Source organism: Zeus faber (genome assembly GCF_960531495.2).
Source record: "Zeus faber genome assembly, chromosome: 11".
NCBI lineage: Eukaryota > Metazoa > Chordata > Actinopteri > Zeiformes > Zeidae > Zeus > Zeus faber.
In genome coordinates, this window is record NC_137205.1 from 13,893,506 (window position 1) to 13,915,089 (window position 21,584).

Genomic DNA, 21,584 nt, shown 5'->3' on the forward strand with positions numbered 1-21,584 from the left:
TGTGTGTGTGTGTGTTTGTTACAGATTGACAACTATTACCACCCCTTCTGATTTGTTTATGTGTGTGTATTTATGTATTTATGTATTTATGTATGTATGTGTGTGTAGTCTAATGCTCAGAGAGGGTTAGGGACGGATGTGTGTCCCTGCTTCGTGAAGACAGTGGCGGACTCGGAGGATTCGCGAACAGGGAGCGGAGCAGCGCTATAGCAGTAGGATGTGTCTCCATTTTCTCTCTTCCGTTTGATGGAGAGAATTATTCACAGATGAAAATAAAAGGATGAAAAGTATGGTGCAGGAGAGATAATAATGATCTGGGGAGAGAGGGAACAAGGGACAAAGAGACAGGTTAGGTGAGAGATCTGATTGTCCAAGAGTGTAAATCTGTATGTACAGTATATATACAGAGGTACCCTCTATATATATCTTTATATATATATATATACACACCATTCAGCCACAAGATTAAAACCACCTCCCTAATATTGTGTAGGTCCCCCTCGTGCCACCAAAACAGCTCTGACCCACCTAAACAATGTTTAGGTAGGTGGTTCATGTCAAAGTAACTTCCACGTGAATGCCAGGGGTCAAGGTTTCCCAGAGCAGAACATTTCCCAGAGCATCGCACTGCCTTCACCGGCTTAACGTCTTCCCATAGTTGTGCCATCTCTTCCCCAGGTAAACGGCGCACATGCACCTGGCCAGCCACATGATGGAGAAGAAAACGTGATTCATCAGACCAGGCCAGCTCTTCCATTGCTCCATGGTCTAGTTCTGATGCTCATGTGCCCATTGTAGGTGCTTTCAGTGGTGGACAGGGGTCAGCATGGACACTCTGACCGGTCTGTGGCTACACAGCCTCATACGCAGCAAGCTGCGATGCACTGTGTGTTCTGACACCTTTCTATCATAGCCAGCATTAACTTTTTCAGCAATTTGATCTGCAGTAGATCTCCTGTGGGATCGGACCAGACGAGCTAGACTTCGCTCCCCACTCGCATCAATGAACCCATGGGTGTCCATGACCCTGTCGCCGGTTCACCGGTTGTCCTTCCTTGGACCACTTTTGGTAGGTACTAACCACTGCACTGTGGTACTGGGAACCCTCCACAACACCTGCCGTTTTGGAGATGCTCTGACCCAGTCGTCTAGCCATCACAATGTGGCCCTTGTCAAAATCACTCAGTTCCTTATGCTTGCCGTATTTCCTACTTCCAACACATCAACTTCACTGACTGTTCACTTGCTGCATAATATATTCCAACCCTTGACAGGCGCCATTGGAACGAGATGAGCATTGTTATTCACTTCACCTGTCACTGGTTTTAATGTTGTGGCTGATCGGTGTATATATATACAGCAGCTTGTAAGTATACATTATGCTCTGCTGTATGTTAGGGGGAAGGGGGGAGCGTTACGTAACCCATAACATCTAGATTAGAGAGAAGCTGCTTGCTTATGGCTCCTACATCTCAAGGCTCCTTGGCTCGTGCATTATCAAATACTTGCAACTAGCTCATGGTTTTTGTAGAATACCCTTGATTTCCCAGTGCAATGCACATCTGAGTGTGTCTGCCCTCCGGGATGTGTGGTGACATTCCAGATGAAGAAAACCTTAAAGGGGGGCGTGGGGGGGAGGGGAGGGGTGTTGAATCATGTGTGGAATAACATACAGGCAGCCTGGTACCTTGTTTCTAAAATAGCAATTTATAGGAGGTGCCTGAATTTGAAAAATAAAATGAGGTACGAATGAATAATAGCAACGTGACACTCACAGTTTTACTCAGAGTGTGGACTGTCCACCACGATGTGAGGCTTAGGAGAGGATGCTGTGGCACTCTTTGACACAAATGTACTAATTGCTTTTTCCTGGAAGGAAGAAAAACATACGCGGAGAATTCCACCTGATTTATTACATCATGATAGCATAGTATTGGTATATAAAGCAATGCTTACTTAATGGATATATCAAAAGTAAATATAAATATATCAGATCTATATTTAAAAAAAAAGGAAAAAGAGGACGTGCACACACACACACAGACACACACGCACACACGCACACACGCACACACACACACACAAATGAACAGTGACACATTACCTCCACCAGCTGATGCCAGTGCTCGATGGGTTTGCGTGGATTGGCGAGCATGGCCGTCCAGTGCTCCCTGCCATGTCCCTCTGCATCACTGCCCACACGACACATACCTATGACCTCGTTGTGACCAATACTGACGCACAGGATGGGAGGAAAGGGGGGGGGGGGGGTAATGAGAATAGAAAGAGAATGAGACACAGGGACACGCAGCCAGGTCTCTATTGGGCCTGGGAGAAGAAATCAGGTATGCAGGGTATTGAACAGCATCTTGCTCCGTACGCAGCACACACACACACACAGCCCTGTTCCTGTTCTCTGGTTCAGCGGGGAGAACGCACGCAAACGCACAAAGGCGGAGACGTCTTGGGCGATGCCAAATGGAAGGACGGCGGCGGAGACAATAAAGGAGGAGATGCATTCATACACCAACACGTCGAGCAGCCAAGTGGCTCGTTGACAAGGCCGGGCTAGCGGCGAGCAGCGGTCCGACGCTGGCAGGGCTGCACCCTCCCCCTCCCTCCCCCACTTAGCATTAGCATAAGGGATGGTTATTTATGAGCCGCCCGTCCTCCATGTAAAACAGGACTTCTCCACCGGGAGTCTGAGTCACGGGGCACTCACCGTGTTCAACCAGAGCGCCAACAGTCGGCAGCAGGCCCCCGAGGGCCGAAAACAACGCCAAAACAACCACCTCCCCCGCTTTACACCATATCCACAGGGCGCTATTTTAAGAAACAACGTACTAAACAAAGCCTCGACGCAAATCCCCTGAGGCGGAAATGAACTCCCGTTAATGGCCGGTCTAAACACCGGGAATGTCTCTCACCAGTCGTAGTCCATCACGGCGATGATGATGGACACGCTCTCAATGTTCTCGTTGGGAATGTCAAAGACGAGCGCCTCGTTGTAAGTCGGATTTAGCGTGTTCTTCTTAATTGAAGTCTTCCTCTTTTTTAGCCTGCGCCCGTCACAGATGAGGGAGGCTTTTACGTACGGATCTGGGAGAGAGAGAGAGAGAGAGAGAGAGAGAGAGCGAGGTGAGATAAGAGGGGACTCCTCAAAACCCGATTACGTATTATGCGCGCAAGTATCTGTAACACATAAAAGGCATGAAAATCAAGTCACCTTGGCAAAGCCGGATTAAGAACATAAAGGGGGGAAGCTACGGCGGTTGACTCACTTCCGCGTTCCATTCACAAGCTTAATAGCAGAGCAGGAGGAAGAGACTCCTGGCATTTGATTTACCGGGTTCACTTCTGAGCCGGGTCTCGGCCCGGCAAACGCTCTGAGATTTTTGAGGAAGTAATAAGGGCTTTAGTGTCTGGGATCTCAGTTAATCTGAGAGAGAATCATCGCAGTCTCCAGGGAAAGTCTTCTCAAGTATTGTCATTGGTGGTGAAACTGTTCTGCCAATTCCATACTGTATGTAGCGCAATCTTTTTCAGTATTCAAAGAAAAATCGAACAATGCAAGTGGAATGTTACTTCCAGGGCCACAGTGGAGGATGATAAAAATGAGCAAAAACGGAAATGTCCTCATACTTCAATTTTGAATTTCTCCCAATGTGAAATTCTATCTGCAATGTCAATTGTGGCCCGTAACACATTTCAAGAGATTCAAGAGGTTTATTAATATTGTCCTTGTGCTTCATTTTATGTTGACCAACGCTGGCCCATATTCAAGCTTCTCCTGAGATTGTGGTGCCTCACCTGCCGGATGGATCCAAGATTATTTTAAAACATTCATGTTATACGTGGCGGGGGAGGTAGATTGACAGGGAAGCGCCGCGGAGGAGAGGAATGATTGATTTATTTCGAGCTTGAAGGAAATCAGAAGCACGTATCTGAAAACGGCTTCCGGAGCCGAGGGTTTTAATCCTGCACCTGAGAATCCGGTGAGGTCCATGGCCTTGAGGTTGGTGGCCTTGATGATGGTTGCAGTGAGTCTGCCTGCAGTGGGCAGGTAGCACAGCGAGAAGTTAAGCTCTCCCAGATCAGCCTTCTCCTGCAGGACACACACACACACACACACACACACACACACGCACACGCACGCACGCACCCACACACACACACACACACACACACACACACACACACACACACACACACACACACACAAGCCATAGGTTACCTTGGTTCGCTCTGAATAAAACACAGAAAGCGATCTAAGCCATGGCAGCAGTCGATGGCGACAAGGAGACAGCTATTAACGAATGCCTTTCTCTTATTTATCACCATTTCCTTCACTCTGTCGCCAGAATAGAGCGACGTGACAGACAGACAGGGGGGTGGGGGGAGGAGTGACAACAGGCATCCTAATCTGAATAGACAGAGTGTTTAGGTGGAGGCAAAAGGCACCGTCGCTATAAATGAATCATATGTCAATCCGTCATTGTCCCCGGGTGGTGGAAAGTGTTAAGTGGAGGTGACAATTCTCTGGGCTGTTTATATCTCTGTGACATCTCTCTCTTTTAGCGCCGTTCTCCTCCCCGTCTGCGGTCTCGCAGGCAACGGCGCCCGCTCGGGTCAAACGGTGGTGCGATTCATCTCCCAGTGACCCCGCAGATCAATTTTTCCATTATTTCACAAGTGGGTAAGCTCATGATGTAAGATTCAAGATTCAAGAGGTTTATTAATCACATACATAAACATATATGCAGTGAAATGGCATGACACCCGGTGATTAGGCACAATAAGCTCTAAAAATACTAAAAAAATACTAAAATGCGCGTAACCGATACGAGGCTTCCGCAAGGGGCGGCGCCACAATCGCAATTCCGGGTTATATAATTTTATAATAGTATTAATTATCTGGGTTAAATATTAAATTAAATATACATTTAAATCCTCCTAAATGAAACTTCCTTTAACTTACCTCCAGTACTTACCTCACAGAGTAGAAGTCCTGGTACATCACAAAGCTCCTATTTGACGTCCATTAAAGCTTCATCCTCACAGTATATACAGTCTATATATATATATATATACGTACATACAGACATACATAAGAGTCAGCAAAGTTACCTTTTTTTCGCCCGTTCATCCCATCTACTTCACACTTCGTGGCTGTACTGCTGGGGCGTGCAGTGTTGAATTTGGTGGGATGAAGCTCAGTTTAATCGATTGGTATTTTTAATTTATCAGAAGATATTGTTTTATATCTTGATACTGATAATTTCCCATTGATAATCCCAACAAATTCATCCATATTGCCCGGAAAAGCCTTTAATCATCCCACAAAATGCGAGGGCCGCAGAACGGTCCGGCCACTACCGTTTTTTCTTCTCGTAGATACGACTGCCTCTGATCTGTGTGCTGTACATGCCTATAACCTCACCTACCTTTAACCTACAACAAATACTTTGCCGGTAAAAATGGCAGCCACATGCACAGGACTTTCAGAGAGAACCGGTTAGACACAGATTTGCCTTAAACGCCAGACTTTAAACTTTGAACATTTCCACTTGTCCTATAAATGTAATATTAAAGCGAAACCTCAACCTCATCAGCATATAATATTTTCAACTGTGACAGCTTTGTCTGATTTGCATTTCGACTTCTTTTTTGCAAATTTTATGCAGCGCTTCGCTTGGATACTGCTTAATAACCTGCCTGGTATAATATATATTTGCGCTGTAATAGCTTTGTTGCGGCCAGTGGTGACTTTGCATTGATCTAGACATCCACACCCAAGTAATATGATGAGAGTATTTTGGGCACAGTGGTAAAGGCTGGCGGGTAAGGGAGCAGTTGTCCATGGAGAGTCACTAAAAATTAATCTCAGTCTGATGATGTCTGGAAATCCAGACATCTAGACCGCCCTAAAGAGGCTCCATAACACCGTCACTTCTAGAAGTCACATTGTGTGTCCAAATAGGGACTGAAAACAACCTTCTGGAAATGGCACAGTGCTCTATCTCGTATGCCTCATATGCCCAATTTGTTTTGCTTATTTTTTGGCTTCATCTTCTGGTTTATTTTTTGTGAGGCTTATTTTTTATTGTTTATTTTTTTATTGTATATTGCCACATTTGTCTATATTCTAGTTTAAGTTTATTGTACATTATCTATCTATCTATCTGTCTGTCTGTCCGTCCGTCCGTCCGTCTGTCTATCTATCTATCTGGCTGTCTGTCTATCTATCTATGTATCTATCTGTCTGTCTGTCTGTCTGTCTGTCTTTCTGTCTGTCTGTCTGTCTGTCCATCTATCTATCTATCTATCTATCCATCCATCCATCCATCCATCCGGCTGTCCGTCTGTCTGTCTGTCTGTCGGTCTATCTGTCTGTCTGTCTGTCTTCCTGTCTGTCTGTCTGTCTGTCTGTCTGTCTATCTATCTATCAAAACGAAGGGCACATGCATTAACATGCTTTTAAACAGTGTCATCAAAACACGTCACAAATCCCTCAAGCCTTTCTCGTCCACCCTCCGTGGGTCTCTTACCGCGGTGCCCTCCACGATGTCCCTCCAGATGGGCTTCTCCCCGGTGCCCTCGCTGAAGTCCAGCAGGTTGTCCACCACCACCTGGCCGATCAGGTCATGTCTGGAGAAGCGGTCAAAGTCGTAGACGGAGAAGTGCAGCTTCCTGCAGTGCAGCTCGTTGAGCGGCACGCCGAACTGGAAGGTCTCGTTGAACACCGGGTTCAGCGTCTTTCTGTGAACCTGGAGGGACAGGGGGGTGAAGAGAGGGAATTATTTGACAAGGGATTCGGCTGAAATATTTTTTTTTGGAGTGGGGTGAGGGGGTCGGATTCCACAATCAGATTTTTCCGTGCAAATTTGAGGGGAATTTTAAGCCAATATGCTGAAGGTGTCAAACGATAGCGCTTCGGCAATAGATAAAACTAGTTTATCGACAGTTTTACTCCAAAGTCTTACCCGAGCTAAATACTTTCCTAAATATTCCGTATTTCAGGAGATTTCACCTCGCGTTTATAAGCGGTTTGAAACAGAATATGTAGAGAAAGTCAAACAAACAGATTCACAACATGGTGGCGATGAGTCATTCTGATTGTCCTTGACAAAGTCATCAGACGTGGTCTGCTTCACTCACTGTGGACAGGACGTCTAAAAAGGGAAACGTGACACAAAATGCTCGTATAGAATATTTTCTATTCATTCTGTATCTATCTTTCATCGCAACGCCGTTTAAATGGACATTTTGAATCAACTACAACCATGCAACTCATGTAATCGACGGCTTCTTTATATATATATATATTTAAATCCGGGGTACATTGCGGGGTGCATTTCCAAATCCTTCTTTGCATCTCATTACAAATCAACCTTTCAGCTCAGTCAGCTTACATTAAAGCAACTTGACTATCAGCATACGCAATTTCAGAATTTATAAAATCGCAATTTCCGGCGAGTTTAGATCTGGTTTGGATACAAATGTTGTCTTTAAAATGGACTAGTAGGACTATCAGATAATGAATGCAAGGTTAACTAAATAAAATAAAATGAGACTGGATGGCATTAAGTGTCTTAGAGGTTTTGGACACAGCAGCTGCATTACTCACGCACTATAAACCCGATACAGACACTGAGCCCCTGAGAAGCTGCAAAATCGAATTTCCAACATCTACTTAATGGTGACAACCGGTCGACCCAAATTCTTAATCTCAAAATAGTCTTAAGGTGATGTTCACGTCCACCTCAATGTTTTTGAAAATCGAATTAGTCACCGTGAGACGTTTTGGTTTTTTTCTCTTCCGGTCGCAAACGACTGAAACGCACCCTCTCGCCGCGTCGGCAGAAATCGATTGAAATTCAGCGCTCATCATCTGCACTGGAAACAATAGAGAAGCCGCGTTATGTAAATGATGAAGGTGTACACACACACACACGCGCACACACACACACCCACAGGCACACAGACACACACACACACACACACACACACACACACTCAGCTCGGTGGCTGAAGGAGCTTTTGTGACTCAGACGGTAAAACACAAAGGCAAGCAGAAAACTCCCCGGCTTGGGATAAAGACTGGGGAGCCGCTTCGATTCAATTACTACAACTTTATTGTCATTTACAGCACACGGTCTGCGCTTTCCCAGCTCCACACTCAATCGGCATTGATCACGGCGAACAAAGCGCTTTATTTTAAGGATCTCTGTCGCTTCTGCTCCCGCACTCCAGCATGGTAACGGCAGTAGTTGTAGAAAGGTGGCAACTCACACCCGAAGATGAAAAATGAGACCTACATTTGTGATGCCGAGGTCCTAATTGCAATTGGTCTGGAAACAACTGTTCAGCAGTGGGGGAGCAGCAAGGGGGGAATTCGTAAGGCTGTGTCTGTTTCTGTTTTACAAATGAACAGATTGAACCAAAACAACAAGCAGGCTCTCTTAAACCCCTTGAATAATATAGGTGACACAAAGCTATGCTATGTGCTATTGTATTTAACAACACTATTTTAATTGAATGCAATGTAGTCTGATTTAATCTGATTGGTGTTGTTCCCACTACCGAAACAAACAATGCCGACTACATTTTTCCTCTCTTATTGAAGCCAGGTAACTTCTATTGCAGTGTTGCGCCGCAGGTCGCTGTCAGGAATAAAAAAAGGCATTTTGGGTGAGTGCGGTGGGAGAGGATGGGGGCGGCACCTTGGTCTGGAACTTCTTCTTCCTGTCTGGCAGTAGGTAGATCTTCACGTATGGGTCGGAGAAGCCATTGGCGTCTTTAGCTGGCAGGTCCAGAGCTTTCAGGATCTTCACCACAAGCTGCTCCGTGCTAACACACACACAGACACCGATGTGAACACACACACACACACACACACACACACGTCAAAACCTTACCGTACACCTTAAGAACGTAGAGTTATAAAGAGTTTCCAAGTCCCAGACGGGGTTTGCTTTGCACAATCTCAAGTTAAAAAAGAATCTGAGCCAGACGGCTACACACACACACACAACACACACACACACACACACACACACACACACACACACGCGCGCACACACACGCGCACACACGCATGCACACAAGCACACCAGTGTGGGATTTGTGTGTACAGATAGTAGTGTGGGAGGTTGGGTATCTCTGAAGCGAGGAGTAGTTTATGTGTCACCCCTCTAGCTGTACCGTAGTTGCAGGATCAGCGATGCTGGATGTAAGCACAGGAAGCACAGATGTAGAGCCAGTGAAAGAGGAGTGTGAGTGCAGCCGGCCTATTAATAATCCTTAACATATTTCCCTTTGTAATGCTGTCGGTCTGGCCCACACACACACACACACACACACACACACACACACACAGGGCCCATAACCACATGACAAACATTGGTCAGACTGGAGCTTCTCGCCACTATCGCCCAGGAATACACCTACAGTGACGCGCGCACACACACACACACACACACACACGCACACAGTTCCACAGAACACATAGGAAGCCTGATTGTGATGTCTTTATGTTCCAGTAAACCACCGGCGGTCATGGGTCTATCTCACAGGCTGCTTATGATGAATCTAATTAACAGATCAAGATGGCTCGCAGGCCTTTAGTCAAACCTCGTTAGAACGTGTTTCCCCGCGATAACGAGCGTGTCAACACTTCATTAGGCCCTTCAGGAGAGCGGCGTGAACTTCGAACGGGGAGTGGGGGGCGGGCCGGCAGAAGGGGGCCGCCGTCCGGTTTGCGACCGCACTACTATTCGAACCAATCATGAGCTACGGTCGGGACACATGTCTACAGCTGAATCACATCCAATTAGGAACAAACGGATGAAGATTTCTAAACAGCAATCACATCAAACCGAGGATGATGGGAGCAATCACAGGAAATAATGAATTGCATTACCCCTTCTTAAGTTGGATAAACATGTAAATAAGAAAACCCTGACCAATTGGGATTACGCTATCTAATGGTTTCCAACCCCGTGCAATTTGCTCGCGGGTTAGCGTGAGAGGAGCCACAGTCGTCGTGATCAAGCGGCGGCAGTGGCGGCGGCGGCGGCGGCGGCGGCGCGATTAAAATGATCAGATGTGACCGAAAATGACAGCTCAGACCGACCTAATCGAATGTCATCATTCCGCAAACGTTTATCTCCAAACCGATGGTGGCAGATTGTTATTCCCTCACATGAAAGAAGACATGGAGGGGTGGAAACAAAAGGGGGGAAGGAAACAAAACCCACCCATTTTGCACAATCCTCCGGGCCGGCCGCGGGGACACGCCGATTGCTTCTCAAGCAGAAAGTGAAAATTCACAGCCCTGCTCCTAACCGTTATCCCCGCTGTGGGAATGCACAAGCTTTTATTGGCAGTGTCGATAGACCTGCCTTTCCCAAAGGATGGCGGGTTGACGCTGTTGCATGGGCTGTTATTCCCCAAACTGTCAGGTTCTCTTCACGGTTTCACGCGGTTCTCCCGACTAACGGGGTGACAAATGCAGCCACGTCTTCCCACAAGGTGGCTGAGAAACTCGCCGCTGACATATTCTCCCTCCTGCTGAATCTCCCCCCTCCTCCCTGCCTTTCTTCTTTTATCTTTGTTTCTTCTATTTGTCTCAAGGCTATTGTGACAGGCAGCGCTGGTGTTGCATGTCTATGTCTTTAGAAATTGGGGGGGAAAGGAGTTGGACCCATCAACCCCGTTAATCCTGTGTGTCTGTGATTCCGGTAATAAGAGAGTCCGTTGTTATTAGGTGTTGACAGGGGCCGCTGTTTTAAGTAGCCCACCATATATAATTCATGACCATAACAGCCTCTCCCCTCCCTCTTTTTGCGAACCATCAGCACTTTCCCCCTATTGTAATGTTTCGATATGTCACGGCCGGGCAGAAATGGGACAGCATGCAGCCCCCGGTCCACAGACAGCTTGTAAGCCCCGCCCCCCATGCCCTCCCGCATACCCACACACTAATAGGCTCTCTCACACACACACACGCACACACACACACACACACACACACACACACAAACACACACACACGTGTATAAATCTCTCGCACCATAACGCACACAAACAATCCAGGCACACAAACACTGCAATCAGGGCCCGCGACAGATAGAGGGACGGAAACGAAAAAGGACATTTTACTGGGACCAAAAACATAAACAAAGACATCGTATTTCATTGTGCAGAACAGAAATGTTAAACAGTGAAATCTCTATTACAGGTTATTTTTTCATTCTGTATAGATAATATCATATAATATAAAATAATAAATACATACATGTATTAATACATTTTTTATATTTTTTATTTAATAATACAATTGTATTTAATCATTGAATGATGGAATTTAAGTATTTAATAAAAAATGTGTTTGTCTTCAAGTAGCCATCTATTTCTGTTTTACCTCCCAAATGTCAGATCAGTCTTTTTGATAAATGCATGATTTTATCCAAATTCTTCAGATAGTTGAAACATTTTCACATTTACAGTATTGTTATTTAAGTTGAGGCCAAGGCCTGTTTAACATAAATTGTATTATTCCTATTAACATCTTCATACTGAATAGAAATGTGGTTTTAAGCATGTTGCATGAATGTAAAAAATACTGGTATTGATCTTTTTTTTTTTTTGTTGCTACCGGTTTAGGAACATTTGTTTGTTAGAAATACTGGTTCTGCTAGGGACGACACCAATTGAAAAACAAAAAAAGCCCTAACTACAACACTCTCTCCCTCTCTATAGACACACACACAGACACACACACACACACACACACACACACACACACACACACACACACACACGCCTTTTGTGTCATCCTCAAAGCATGGCACCTGACAATTACTGTCAAAAAAACCTCTTTATTGAATCATATTTTATAATACTTACTAGAGGCTTAAATACAATGGAGCCAAATTAATTTGTGAAATTATCTATTGAAAGAGCTCCCCTCAACTTATTTTGAAATGCCTTGTGATCCCTGCTGTACTGATCGTCAGACACAATGGCTGCATTGTCATTCACATTTAACAGAAGCGGCCTTTGGAGGTTGAGAGGAACCCGCCGACTTACTTGAAGGCGTATCGCAGCAGGAAGCTTATCTTGCCGCAGTTGTCGCCCTGCTTCCCGTCTCCCTGGTCCCCCTTAGGTCTGTACAGTTCCGGTTTGATCTGCCCGATGCTGGTTACCTGCTCCTTCTCCTCACCATGGAAATCAGGGCTGGAGAGCTGGTGAGTCATGGGCTTGGGCCTGAGCAGACACACAAGAGCGCTGAGGGTGAATATCAAATGAGCCAAGCCGCGCAAAGTTGTGGGCTGTAGCTGTCCCAAAAAAAACTGCACATCCTGTACAACACAGATGTGTTGGTTTTATCTACAGGGAATTGAACCAAATTACACTGTGCTTCCCGAGGGTTCTGAGGCTAGCAGCAATTGAAGCGCTGAAAGAAAATGTCGGACCGTCATATCTAGACATACATACACTCACACGCACACAACAACACATACATTCACAGGATGCCCACCTCGCTGTAACTTGCTGCTGGGAGTGGGCGTTGGGCAGGTCTTTGTGAGGCTGGGCTCCCCCCTCCGTGTTGGGGACGTCGGGAGACGTCTGGCTCAGCTTCAGGGTGCCTTTGCGATGTGGGGAAAAAGGAAAGAGAGAGAGAGAGAGAGAGAAAGAGAGAGAGAGAGAGACAGAGAGAGAGAGAGAGAGAGAGAGAGAGAGAGAATGTTAAGTTACAGTCACTTGACAGACATGGCGGCGGCGTCTCCTACGCAGTGGTTACAGCGGCTCCAAGAATGATGTCTTTTTTTTGTGAGGCAGGATCAGTGTCAATAATTTGATCGATTGCGCCGCATTGATTTTGCAGAGAGCCGACAGTGGAGAGTAGAAAAGTAGAGGGAGATCGCTTCAACAGCACAGCGTGAGTCAGGATTTGACACCTTACGGTTGTGAGTAAGCAGATGGAGTTGGTGAGAATCTCCCATGAAAAGGAATATCGCTTGCTGTTGTGTTAATGGAAGAAAATAAATTTATGTTCAAGATAAGGGTCAGCAAAGTACGTCCTAATTGTGGCCCACGATAACCGGGCATTACTTTTTCATTACCATTAGGGTGTGATGAAAGGTGTACTAACATTTTCGGAACAGTGGCTTTCTCACCAGCGTTATTGGGGTAGGAGTCCATGTCCAGGTACGAGTGCTCCTGGGTCTCCTGCGGTCCCCCGATTACACCCCCTACCTCGCCCCGCTCCAACCCCACCAGGTCAGAGAAGTGCGGGTGGTGCTGGCCCTGCTGGCCCAGCGTGGGGTAGAGCGAGGAGGAGGAGTGGCCGTCCTTTCTCTGCAGCAGCGGGGGGAGGAGCGAGGAGCCCCCGCCGCCCCCGAGCCCCCCCACGCCGGCGCCCCCTGGCAGCAGCCCTGACGTCAGGCTCAGGCCTCCGCCTTCCTTGTCTCGCCATGGCAACCAGCATAGCTTCCAGGAGACGAAGAGAGAGACGGAGAGAAGGACGATCCCGCAGAAGGTCACGATCACCGAGAGCAGACTGACGGAGATCTCTAGGGGGACAGAGGAAAAAATGGTGGCTGAGTGGGTGGACAGAAAACCCCCAATAAATAAATAAATAAATAAATAAATAAATAATAAATAGATTGAACCCCACAGAGTCATTACCTATTCCTGACTAATCCAAATGTACGTTCCACAGAAACCCACAGCAGGTTAAGAAGACCATCTTACCCCATTATCCGTAAATCTCCCACCACGACTCTAAAAAGAAGGCAAAGAGGTTGGAGCCGAGGAGACCCACGGTGAGTGGGAATTGATATGCAGTCCCCTCAAGCTCAAAATCCCCCATTTAAATTCTGAGCCGAAAATGGGGGCAAACGCTGGCAGAGTGGATATCTTAGCGCGAGGCCAACAATAACGTTACTAACTCACAGAGTGCTACTTCTCTGCAACCCTATTAGGCGTCTCCTCTCGATTATGAGCTTTTTATCTCTGACGGCTAAGGGATGAAGTCTGGGCGGAGAGGTGGTGGTGGTGGTGGTGGTTGTGGTGTGTGTGTGTGTGTGTGTGTGTGCGTGCGTGTGTGTTTGTGTGTGTGTGTCATTGTGTGTGAGTGTGTGTGTGGAGTTCGGGGGTGTGACTGTATGAGTCATCTAAATGAAAAATGTCAGAGGCTAAAAGCACAATTTCAGCACTGGGGGGCTGGACAGTTCCAGATTCAGGCTCTTTTGGGGGCGTGAGGAAAAGTTACAGGGATTACACACTTATGGCAGCCAGGCTATCGCAGTTTTTTTCCAACCACACATGTGTGTCTTCCAGTGTCTTTGAAACATATACAAATTGTATAAGACATATGGACATAGCCATAATCCATAAGAACAGAGGAAACAGAACCCCGGACTGTAGACACAGGTCCCAAGCCCCACTACACCAGTCGAAACCAGGAAGTGCAGTGCAATATTGTCCTGGCGTCGCAAGCCGAGTCCATTTTCCTATCTTCCAGCATGAGAGCACAAATCTTGTTTCTTCACTTCTCAGCCTCCGTCCCATCAACAGGGCCACCAATCAAACTGTCAGAACTCCAGTACCAACCTGGAGCATGTTTCCCCCACAGTGCAAGATCCGACTCCTCCTCCTCCGCCCTTTTTGGTCGAATTACTCCAATTCACCATGGCTTCGTGGGCACGGCAACAACATAAACGCTAAACACATAATGCAAAAATGAAAGGAAAATAAAATTTCATCCGGAGCACGTTGACGACGAGACTGGGAGCAAACGAGTAAATGATAAGATGGCAGCCGTTCGTTGAGCCCTGGGGTGCGTCTCTTTTCTGCCACTCTCTCTCTGGCTCTCCGTCTCTGTCTCTCTCTCGCTGTCTTGTGTGGAATCCTCTCTTACACCTTTCTCATTTCCCTCACACCCATTTCTTCCTGTGGCGTCCGACTTTACTGACTGTTTTTTTCCCCCCTATATTTTTCTTCTCTTCCTCTTTCTTGCAAAGAGCCTCTTTGGTTATCGCTCCATCCTTCTCTCACTCCTTCCTCTCTCACCCAATTTCTCCATTCCTCCCCACTCGGCGTGTCTCTTTCTGTCTCTCGTTTTCCTTTCCCCACCTCCCTCTCCCCTATCGCTCTCTCTCTCTCCTTCCCCCTCTCTCCCTCGCTCTCTCTTTCTCTCTTTGGTGAATTATTCATCAGTCTGTGTATGTCATTAATCAGCACTTGTTCAAAAGATATGATCAGAGAGAGAGAGAGAGAGAGAGAGAGAGGAATAGAGAGAGAGAGAGAGAGAGAGAGAGAAAGTGAGAGAGAGGTGGGGGGTGGGGGGTGGGAGAGAGACATTGATCTGTCAGCGGGGAGAGTGAGACTGGGATGGAGAGCGGGAGAGAGAAAGAGATGGGGGGCAAAAATAAGAATTAGAAAGAGTCAGAATTGGAGAGACAGGAACAAGGGAGTAGGAGGAGAGAAGTCTGAAAGGAAAGGAGGGCAAGAGAATGCCTGGGAAAAAAATGGAGAATGACAGCAGAAAGAGAGCAATCTGAGGCTTTTCGCGGCTCACTGTGGGGAGAACGGGATGGATAGAGGGTAAAAAACAGATTGGGTGGCGTGTCGAAACAGACACATTGGCTGAGTGCTTGGATTCCTGGACTTCAGCGACTACCACCGATCACGTGAAAAACTAGAAAACAAAGAGACAATGAGAGAGAGAGAGAGAGAGAGAGAGAGAGAGAGAGAGAGAGAGAGAGAGAGAGAGAGAACAAGTGTGGATGGATGATAAGAAGAATTACGGAGAGACGTAGGAAAAACAACGTGACAATGATTTAGCGCGAGCCCTCTGGAGGGGAGGGGTTCAGCGCGAGAAAGGTTAATGTATTGATCCAGCTCAGAAAAACAAGGCGAGGTAGGCAGAGTAGTAGCAGGTGTGCTCGGCTGGCAGATCAGGGGCCACTGATAAGACAGGGCTGTGATCAAACCGTCTGCCGGGGGGAGGGACACTCCCTTCCATTTGTCTCTCTTTAGGCCAGGTGCTTGGCATCACTCCACACCCACCCTGCCGTCTGCTCATACTGAAAGCATAAAGAGCAGTTCCACTGTTGTCTGGGTAGGGGGTCTCAGCAGGGAAGGGAGGGTGTGTGCATTAAATATCTGTGTGTGTGTGTGTGTGTGTGTGTGTGTGTGTGTGTGTGTGTGTGTGTGTGTGTGTGTGTGTGTGTGTGTGTGTGTGAGTCTGGGGCCAGTTATATCTCTGAAGCCCACAGCAGAGCAAGGACTTCTTGTCAATCTGCGTGTGATGTACGCCCGCTGGGAGTCATACATCCTCCACATCAAACACATCTCGCCTGCTTACACAAGCCGATCCCACTGACAGCGTTCCGCAGTCCGGGCCGCCTCGGAGGGCTTGGAGACTTCCGTCAGTGAGCGGCAAACAAATGCCACAGCTGCTGGGGGAGGGGCTGTGTGTTAGTGTGTGTGTAGGTGGGGTGGAATGGGGGGGGGCAGCGCCTGGAGCCGCTGGATGGCACCCCACACACACAAACACACACACACACACACAAAGTGCCGTCCAAATCTCCGGAAGCTACATGCAAGCCAATCCGGGCTAATCTACACTCAGCCACACATATCCGCTCATAATCCCCATTATAGCACCTTGCACTTCCAAAACAGTTCAGTCAGAACCCACACACTATACCCTGCCATGCACGCACTTATATTACTTACTATACAGCACGGCACGGTTACACAACACAACCAAAATGAACATTTACATATTTGTGATACTGCTCTGTGATAACAGTCCTTTACATTTTCACACCCACGTGTGTTGGGCCTCAAAAACAGGTGAAAACCTCATAAAGTCAACGGCCGGGCATGTGAAACCTTTCTCAAGACTCTGGGTAATGTCGCGCCGTGTTTGCATGGTAAATCGACAGCTTAGTGTCCTATCCATCCAATTTCTTTTCCTGCTCCTTCCTGTTCAGGATCATGGGGAACTTCACAGCTGTGAGGTGGGGGGGTACCCTGTGTTGGTATCAGCTGCTGAGAAGCGGAGCGGCATGTATGAGGCTTTCACCTGATAGCAGCAGCACACACTGCCCTTGTTGCAATACCTTTCCTTGCGGTCAAACGTGCTGGTTACCTGTGTCGAGCGGCCTGTTGCGCCCCCTCAGCAGGTAGCTGAACTCCTGGCAGTGTTCGCTCTGGCTGTAGCCTCTGGCAGAGTTGAAGCACAGCTCCTCTATTAATATCAGCGCCTTCTTACACAGGTCTTCATCCCAGTCCCCCGACATCCTCCAATCCGCATTGCACTCCCACCGCAGCAGCCAATCGCAGCGCAGCCCCTCGCCACCCTCAGCCAATTGGACAGCGCTTAGCCCAGAAGAGGACGGGGCCCGTCCGCCGTCCCGGCGTTGTCGGTTAGAGGCGGCGAAGCCGAGGAGGGGGCGGGACTCTGTTGTCGGGCGTCTCGGTCGGGAATGGAGAATCGCCCGGAAGGAGACGCTTGCATACGACCGTGCCACGCCCTCCCCTCTGACGTCTCCTGGAATGAGAGGAAGGAAACAGCTGATCAGCATAATACCAGAAAAAATCAAGTGATAAATTGTAAACTTTTAAAGACATTACAAATATAAGCCCGTATGCATATATAATATAAGCATTTTGCATGGTTACAATTAGGGACACTCATGAATACTCACTATATTTTCGTTACTCTTTCAATCAAGCTTAACAATTGAAGTGATGATTTTGCGCCACGAGGATTAAATGTAATTATTTCAGCTGTCAACTAAAGGGATTGATGTAGAACTGCTTCAGGGCAGCCTGGAGTAGCACAGAGTGTTAAAACCAAGTACCTGGAAATAATATAAATAATAAATATATGTTTATTAATATATATATATACACATATAACCCATACACAGGGTTATAAATCAATACCAACCACCAGGCCAAATACTGGCAAATTTGGGCTGCTGTGGTCAGCAAATACTCATTCAAACATGTAAATTCCGGTAATGAATAAGCAGATTGTACGTGTTTGTTATCACGGACCTTACAAATCCAGCCTGACAGCTGCTATGACAACAACACAACCGCCGCGTATTTGCAGTTTCTGGCACTTTCTGAGAGCATTGCCATCAAAGTAATCACTGCAACAGAGTCGATTCAACTACACAAGACGAGAAGCGAGATGGTGAGACCATTTTGGAGGGGCCAACGAGTAGGCTAATGTGGAGAAACTCAACAGGAGAGAAGGAGTGTGTAAAACTCTAGATATTCTAACTTACTGCTAATAGTTTGCTGGACTGTAAACCAAAGCCACCAAAGTCTTCCAGGCTATTTCTTCTATTATCTTCTTCTATTTCTTCTATTTCTTCTATTCTACTATCCGATCGCAATGTTACTGTAGTTACTTAGGAAATGATGAAAAAAGCATGAGCAGCATTCAGAAAATGAAGCCACTGTGTGTGTGTGTGTGTGTGTGTGTGTGTGTGTGTGTGTGTGTGTGTGTGTGTGTATGTGTGTGTGTATGTGTGTGTGTGTGTGTGTGTGTGTGTGTGTGTGTGTGTGTGTGTGTGTGTGTGTGTGTGTGTGTGTGTGTGTGTCTACCTTTACTGGAGGTGACTTGCGAGGTCCGTGGCCATGGTGGAGTCACTCTCCACTTAAGGGACCAAAAAAGAAAAAGAATAATAATCACTTTGATTCTACGAGTTATGCCTCCCGTGGATGCATAACCTCTAGCTTGTTGTTTTCCTAACGTCTCTGAGCCCGAACCAACGAGCTGGGAATGTTGGAGGGCAAAAAAAGGGAAAACGGTCCTTAGTCATCTAGCTCCAAGCAAAAACGAGGGGAACGCGTCGGATTCCCTGGCATCGCCGGCGCATCAGAGTGGATCTCGATCCGTTGTTTAGATCTTTGGAATGTGTTTTCGAAAAAGGCCCCCAACCGCAACCTGAAAAACAACGTGGGACGGATGGTCCAATGAGGCGACAGGCGGGATGGGGGATATTATCCTCCCGTGGCGTTTGAGGGACGACAAAGTGGCACGAGATAACGTCGGCGGTTTAACGCGAGGCGATGAAGTCTACCGGCGTCCCCCCTGCTGTCCTTGTTGCTCCCCCATCCGAGTGAAACCCGACTTCCTTCGTGGAGCCGTCTTTGTTTTGAACTCATTCTGTCTCAACGAAAGCAGGTCAATGCCTAAAACTCCACACAACTGCACCGAGCTCTAGTGCTCTGCGGGAATCATCTACAGGGAACCATCTAAATATATATATATAAATATATATATACACTCTTATGTATATCTCATTGATGACATTGATTACACCGAGCATGCGGCCTGCTCCTTTTGGATTTTAAAATGGATGCTTTAAAAGTGGTGCAATCTGCCTGCTGGCAAATTCAAATACCACTCAGGGTCATTGTCTTTAACGTCCACTTCCAAGTTTCCATGGAGCGTACGTTTAACACACACACACACACACACACACACACACACACACACACACACATACACTGCTACATATTTAATCACCACACTGCCATTACATTATATTACATTTCTATAGTTTTCCAAGGGTGTTAAGCCATTCTTCCCCTCGCCGGCTCGCCCACATTCACTGATCGAGCTGCGTGAAATCATCCCCGGTTCATTATGGAACTACGTACCACAGATTTAGGGAGGACCCCCCCCCCCCCCGCTGCCGTTCACACAGGAACAGAGTGCGTTGAAATTGAGATTGTATTTTCTGATCTCCGCTGCCATTCCCACCATTGCCATGGTTTTTAATCCTTTTTTCCTCTTAAAATGCTCACTTTTTTTATCTCATTGCTCTGGACGTGCTTTTTCCTGTGCTTGCATGTATGTCTCTGCACCCAGGAAACCGTTGTGAAAAGCCAGCTTGCTCTCAGTTGGTCCTCCCGGATAAAGGTTCAATCAATCACAGAGATTGTCTGATTAATTGCAATTATATATGATTAATATATGATTAAACAGAGATTTGTGATTAATAGTAAAGTGTGTGTGTGTGTGTGTGTGTGTGTATGTGTGTGTGCGTGTGTGCGTGCGTGCGTGTGTGTGTGTGTGTGTTGGGAAAGGTTAGCAATAAGCGTTTCTTGATAGAATTTTTTAATAGGTCAGGCTGTATATGGCAACAAATCAATGTGCAAAGCATGCACTGCCTCATGGTGAGAGTCCAACTCCGTCCAAAGGGTTTGTCCTAAGGAATCACTGAACCTATTTCTCAAACAAGAAACCTCTTCACAAAGAGCAAAGGTAACGGATTATGTGATGCAGCGATTTCCTTTTTTCTTTTCCTTTGAAATGTCAGCATCATTCTTCGTTCGCTCCACACCGGCCAAAGAGCTCCTTATATATATTAATCCATCTTTGGCCAATCTATTGATTAATCAATCAGTCGATCAAAGCAACAATAAATGAATTAGCTCATTTACAAGACTCGGGGCGAGGGCGACGTTACAAACAAACCTCCGTCGCTCGCGGGGGGCGCTGTTTGACCTCAAATTGTTCGAGGGGGTTCTATGCGCCTGGCCGTGAATCTGACGGAAACTTAAGAGTCTTATTTGGCTGTCCTTCCTATCTTTGGCCCCATTGGAGAGAAAAAATGAATCAGACATTAGTGTATCCAAAACGCTGCCCAGACTCAACATCCCGCTCCAGCGCTCCACTCCCCATTAAGATAGTAAATCTGTCTGAGTGACTTTAAACCCCAGGATATCTCCATCTCAGGAATGGCCGTCTGGCACCAAACTGGTCGTCTCAAATGCCAGCAAGAACATCATGAGGGGTGGGGTGGAGGTGGAGAGAGAGAGAGAGAGAGAGAGAGAGAGAAAAAGGGAGAAAGAGAGAGATTGTATATGTACGGGTGATGAAGAGAGGGCGGCGGGCGGGCAAGAAAGACGCTGGCATTAAATTGGAGGCGTGACAGACAAAGGGCGAAAAAAAAAAAAAAGAGTGGATACGGGACGCTGTCAAGGGAGGGTGACGCAGCAATAATCGTGATCAAGGCTTTTCCTGGGGTGGCGCGATTCTTCCCCGGGAAAGAAGGAGAAGCTCATTTCGGGGATGTATGGAAACGAGGCCCTGCCCCCGGGACGCAAACATTCCTACACGGCAACACACATTTCCCTTGACTGCCCGTTCTGCCGACGATCAATACTCCCGGCAACTAATACGCCACAGCGAGGACCCGGCCGACCGACCAGGGCGGACAGCAAGGTCACGGACTAATTACCCTCCAAAAAAAAAAAGGAATAGACTTAGCGTGGGATGGATGGGTGGTGGGTACAGAAATTCCTTGAAGCCAGATATAACAAAATGAGGAGAAAATAAAGTGGGTTGGGGGGAGGGGAGGGGGGACTTGTGCATGTTTTGTTTTGTTTTTTTTTCCCCTTATTGAGAACTTGCTGGCTGTGCTTTCCAGCTATAGGCCGCACATTAGGCCTTTGATAATTATCCGGAACTTTAATGTGGAATATTTTCTCCGGGGCTTAAATTACACACCTCAGCCTGGTTTGTAACAAAAAGT

General features: G+C 46.9%; 1 protein-coding gene across 1 annotated transcript; it reads right to left on the minus strand.

Moving 5' to 3' along the window:
- Positions 1-1,779: 1,779 nt before the first annotated feature.
- On the minus strand, positions 1,780-17,321 carry syt3 (synaptotagmin III; the record flags this gene model as incomplete). Its single annotated transcript, XM_080010224.1, has 10 exons — positions 1,780-1,869; positions 2,105-2,234; positions 2,928-3,099; positions 3,985-4,105; positions 6,549-6,767; positions 8,724-8,850; positions 12,094-12,270; positions 12,545-12,653; positions 13,185-13,580; positions 17,171-17,321. The coding sequence occupies 10 exons, from the start codon at positions 17,319-17,321 to the stop codon at positions 1,780-1,782; spliced, it is 1,692 nt and encodes a 563-aa protein (XP_079866350.1).
- Positions 17,322-21,584: the final 4,263 nt, after the last annotated feature.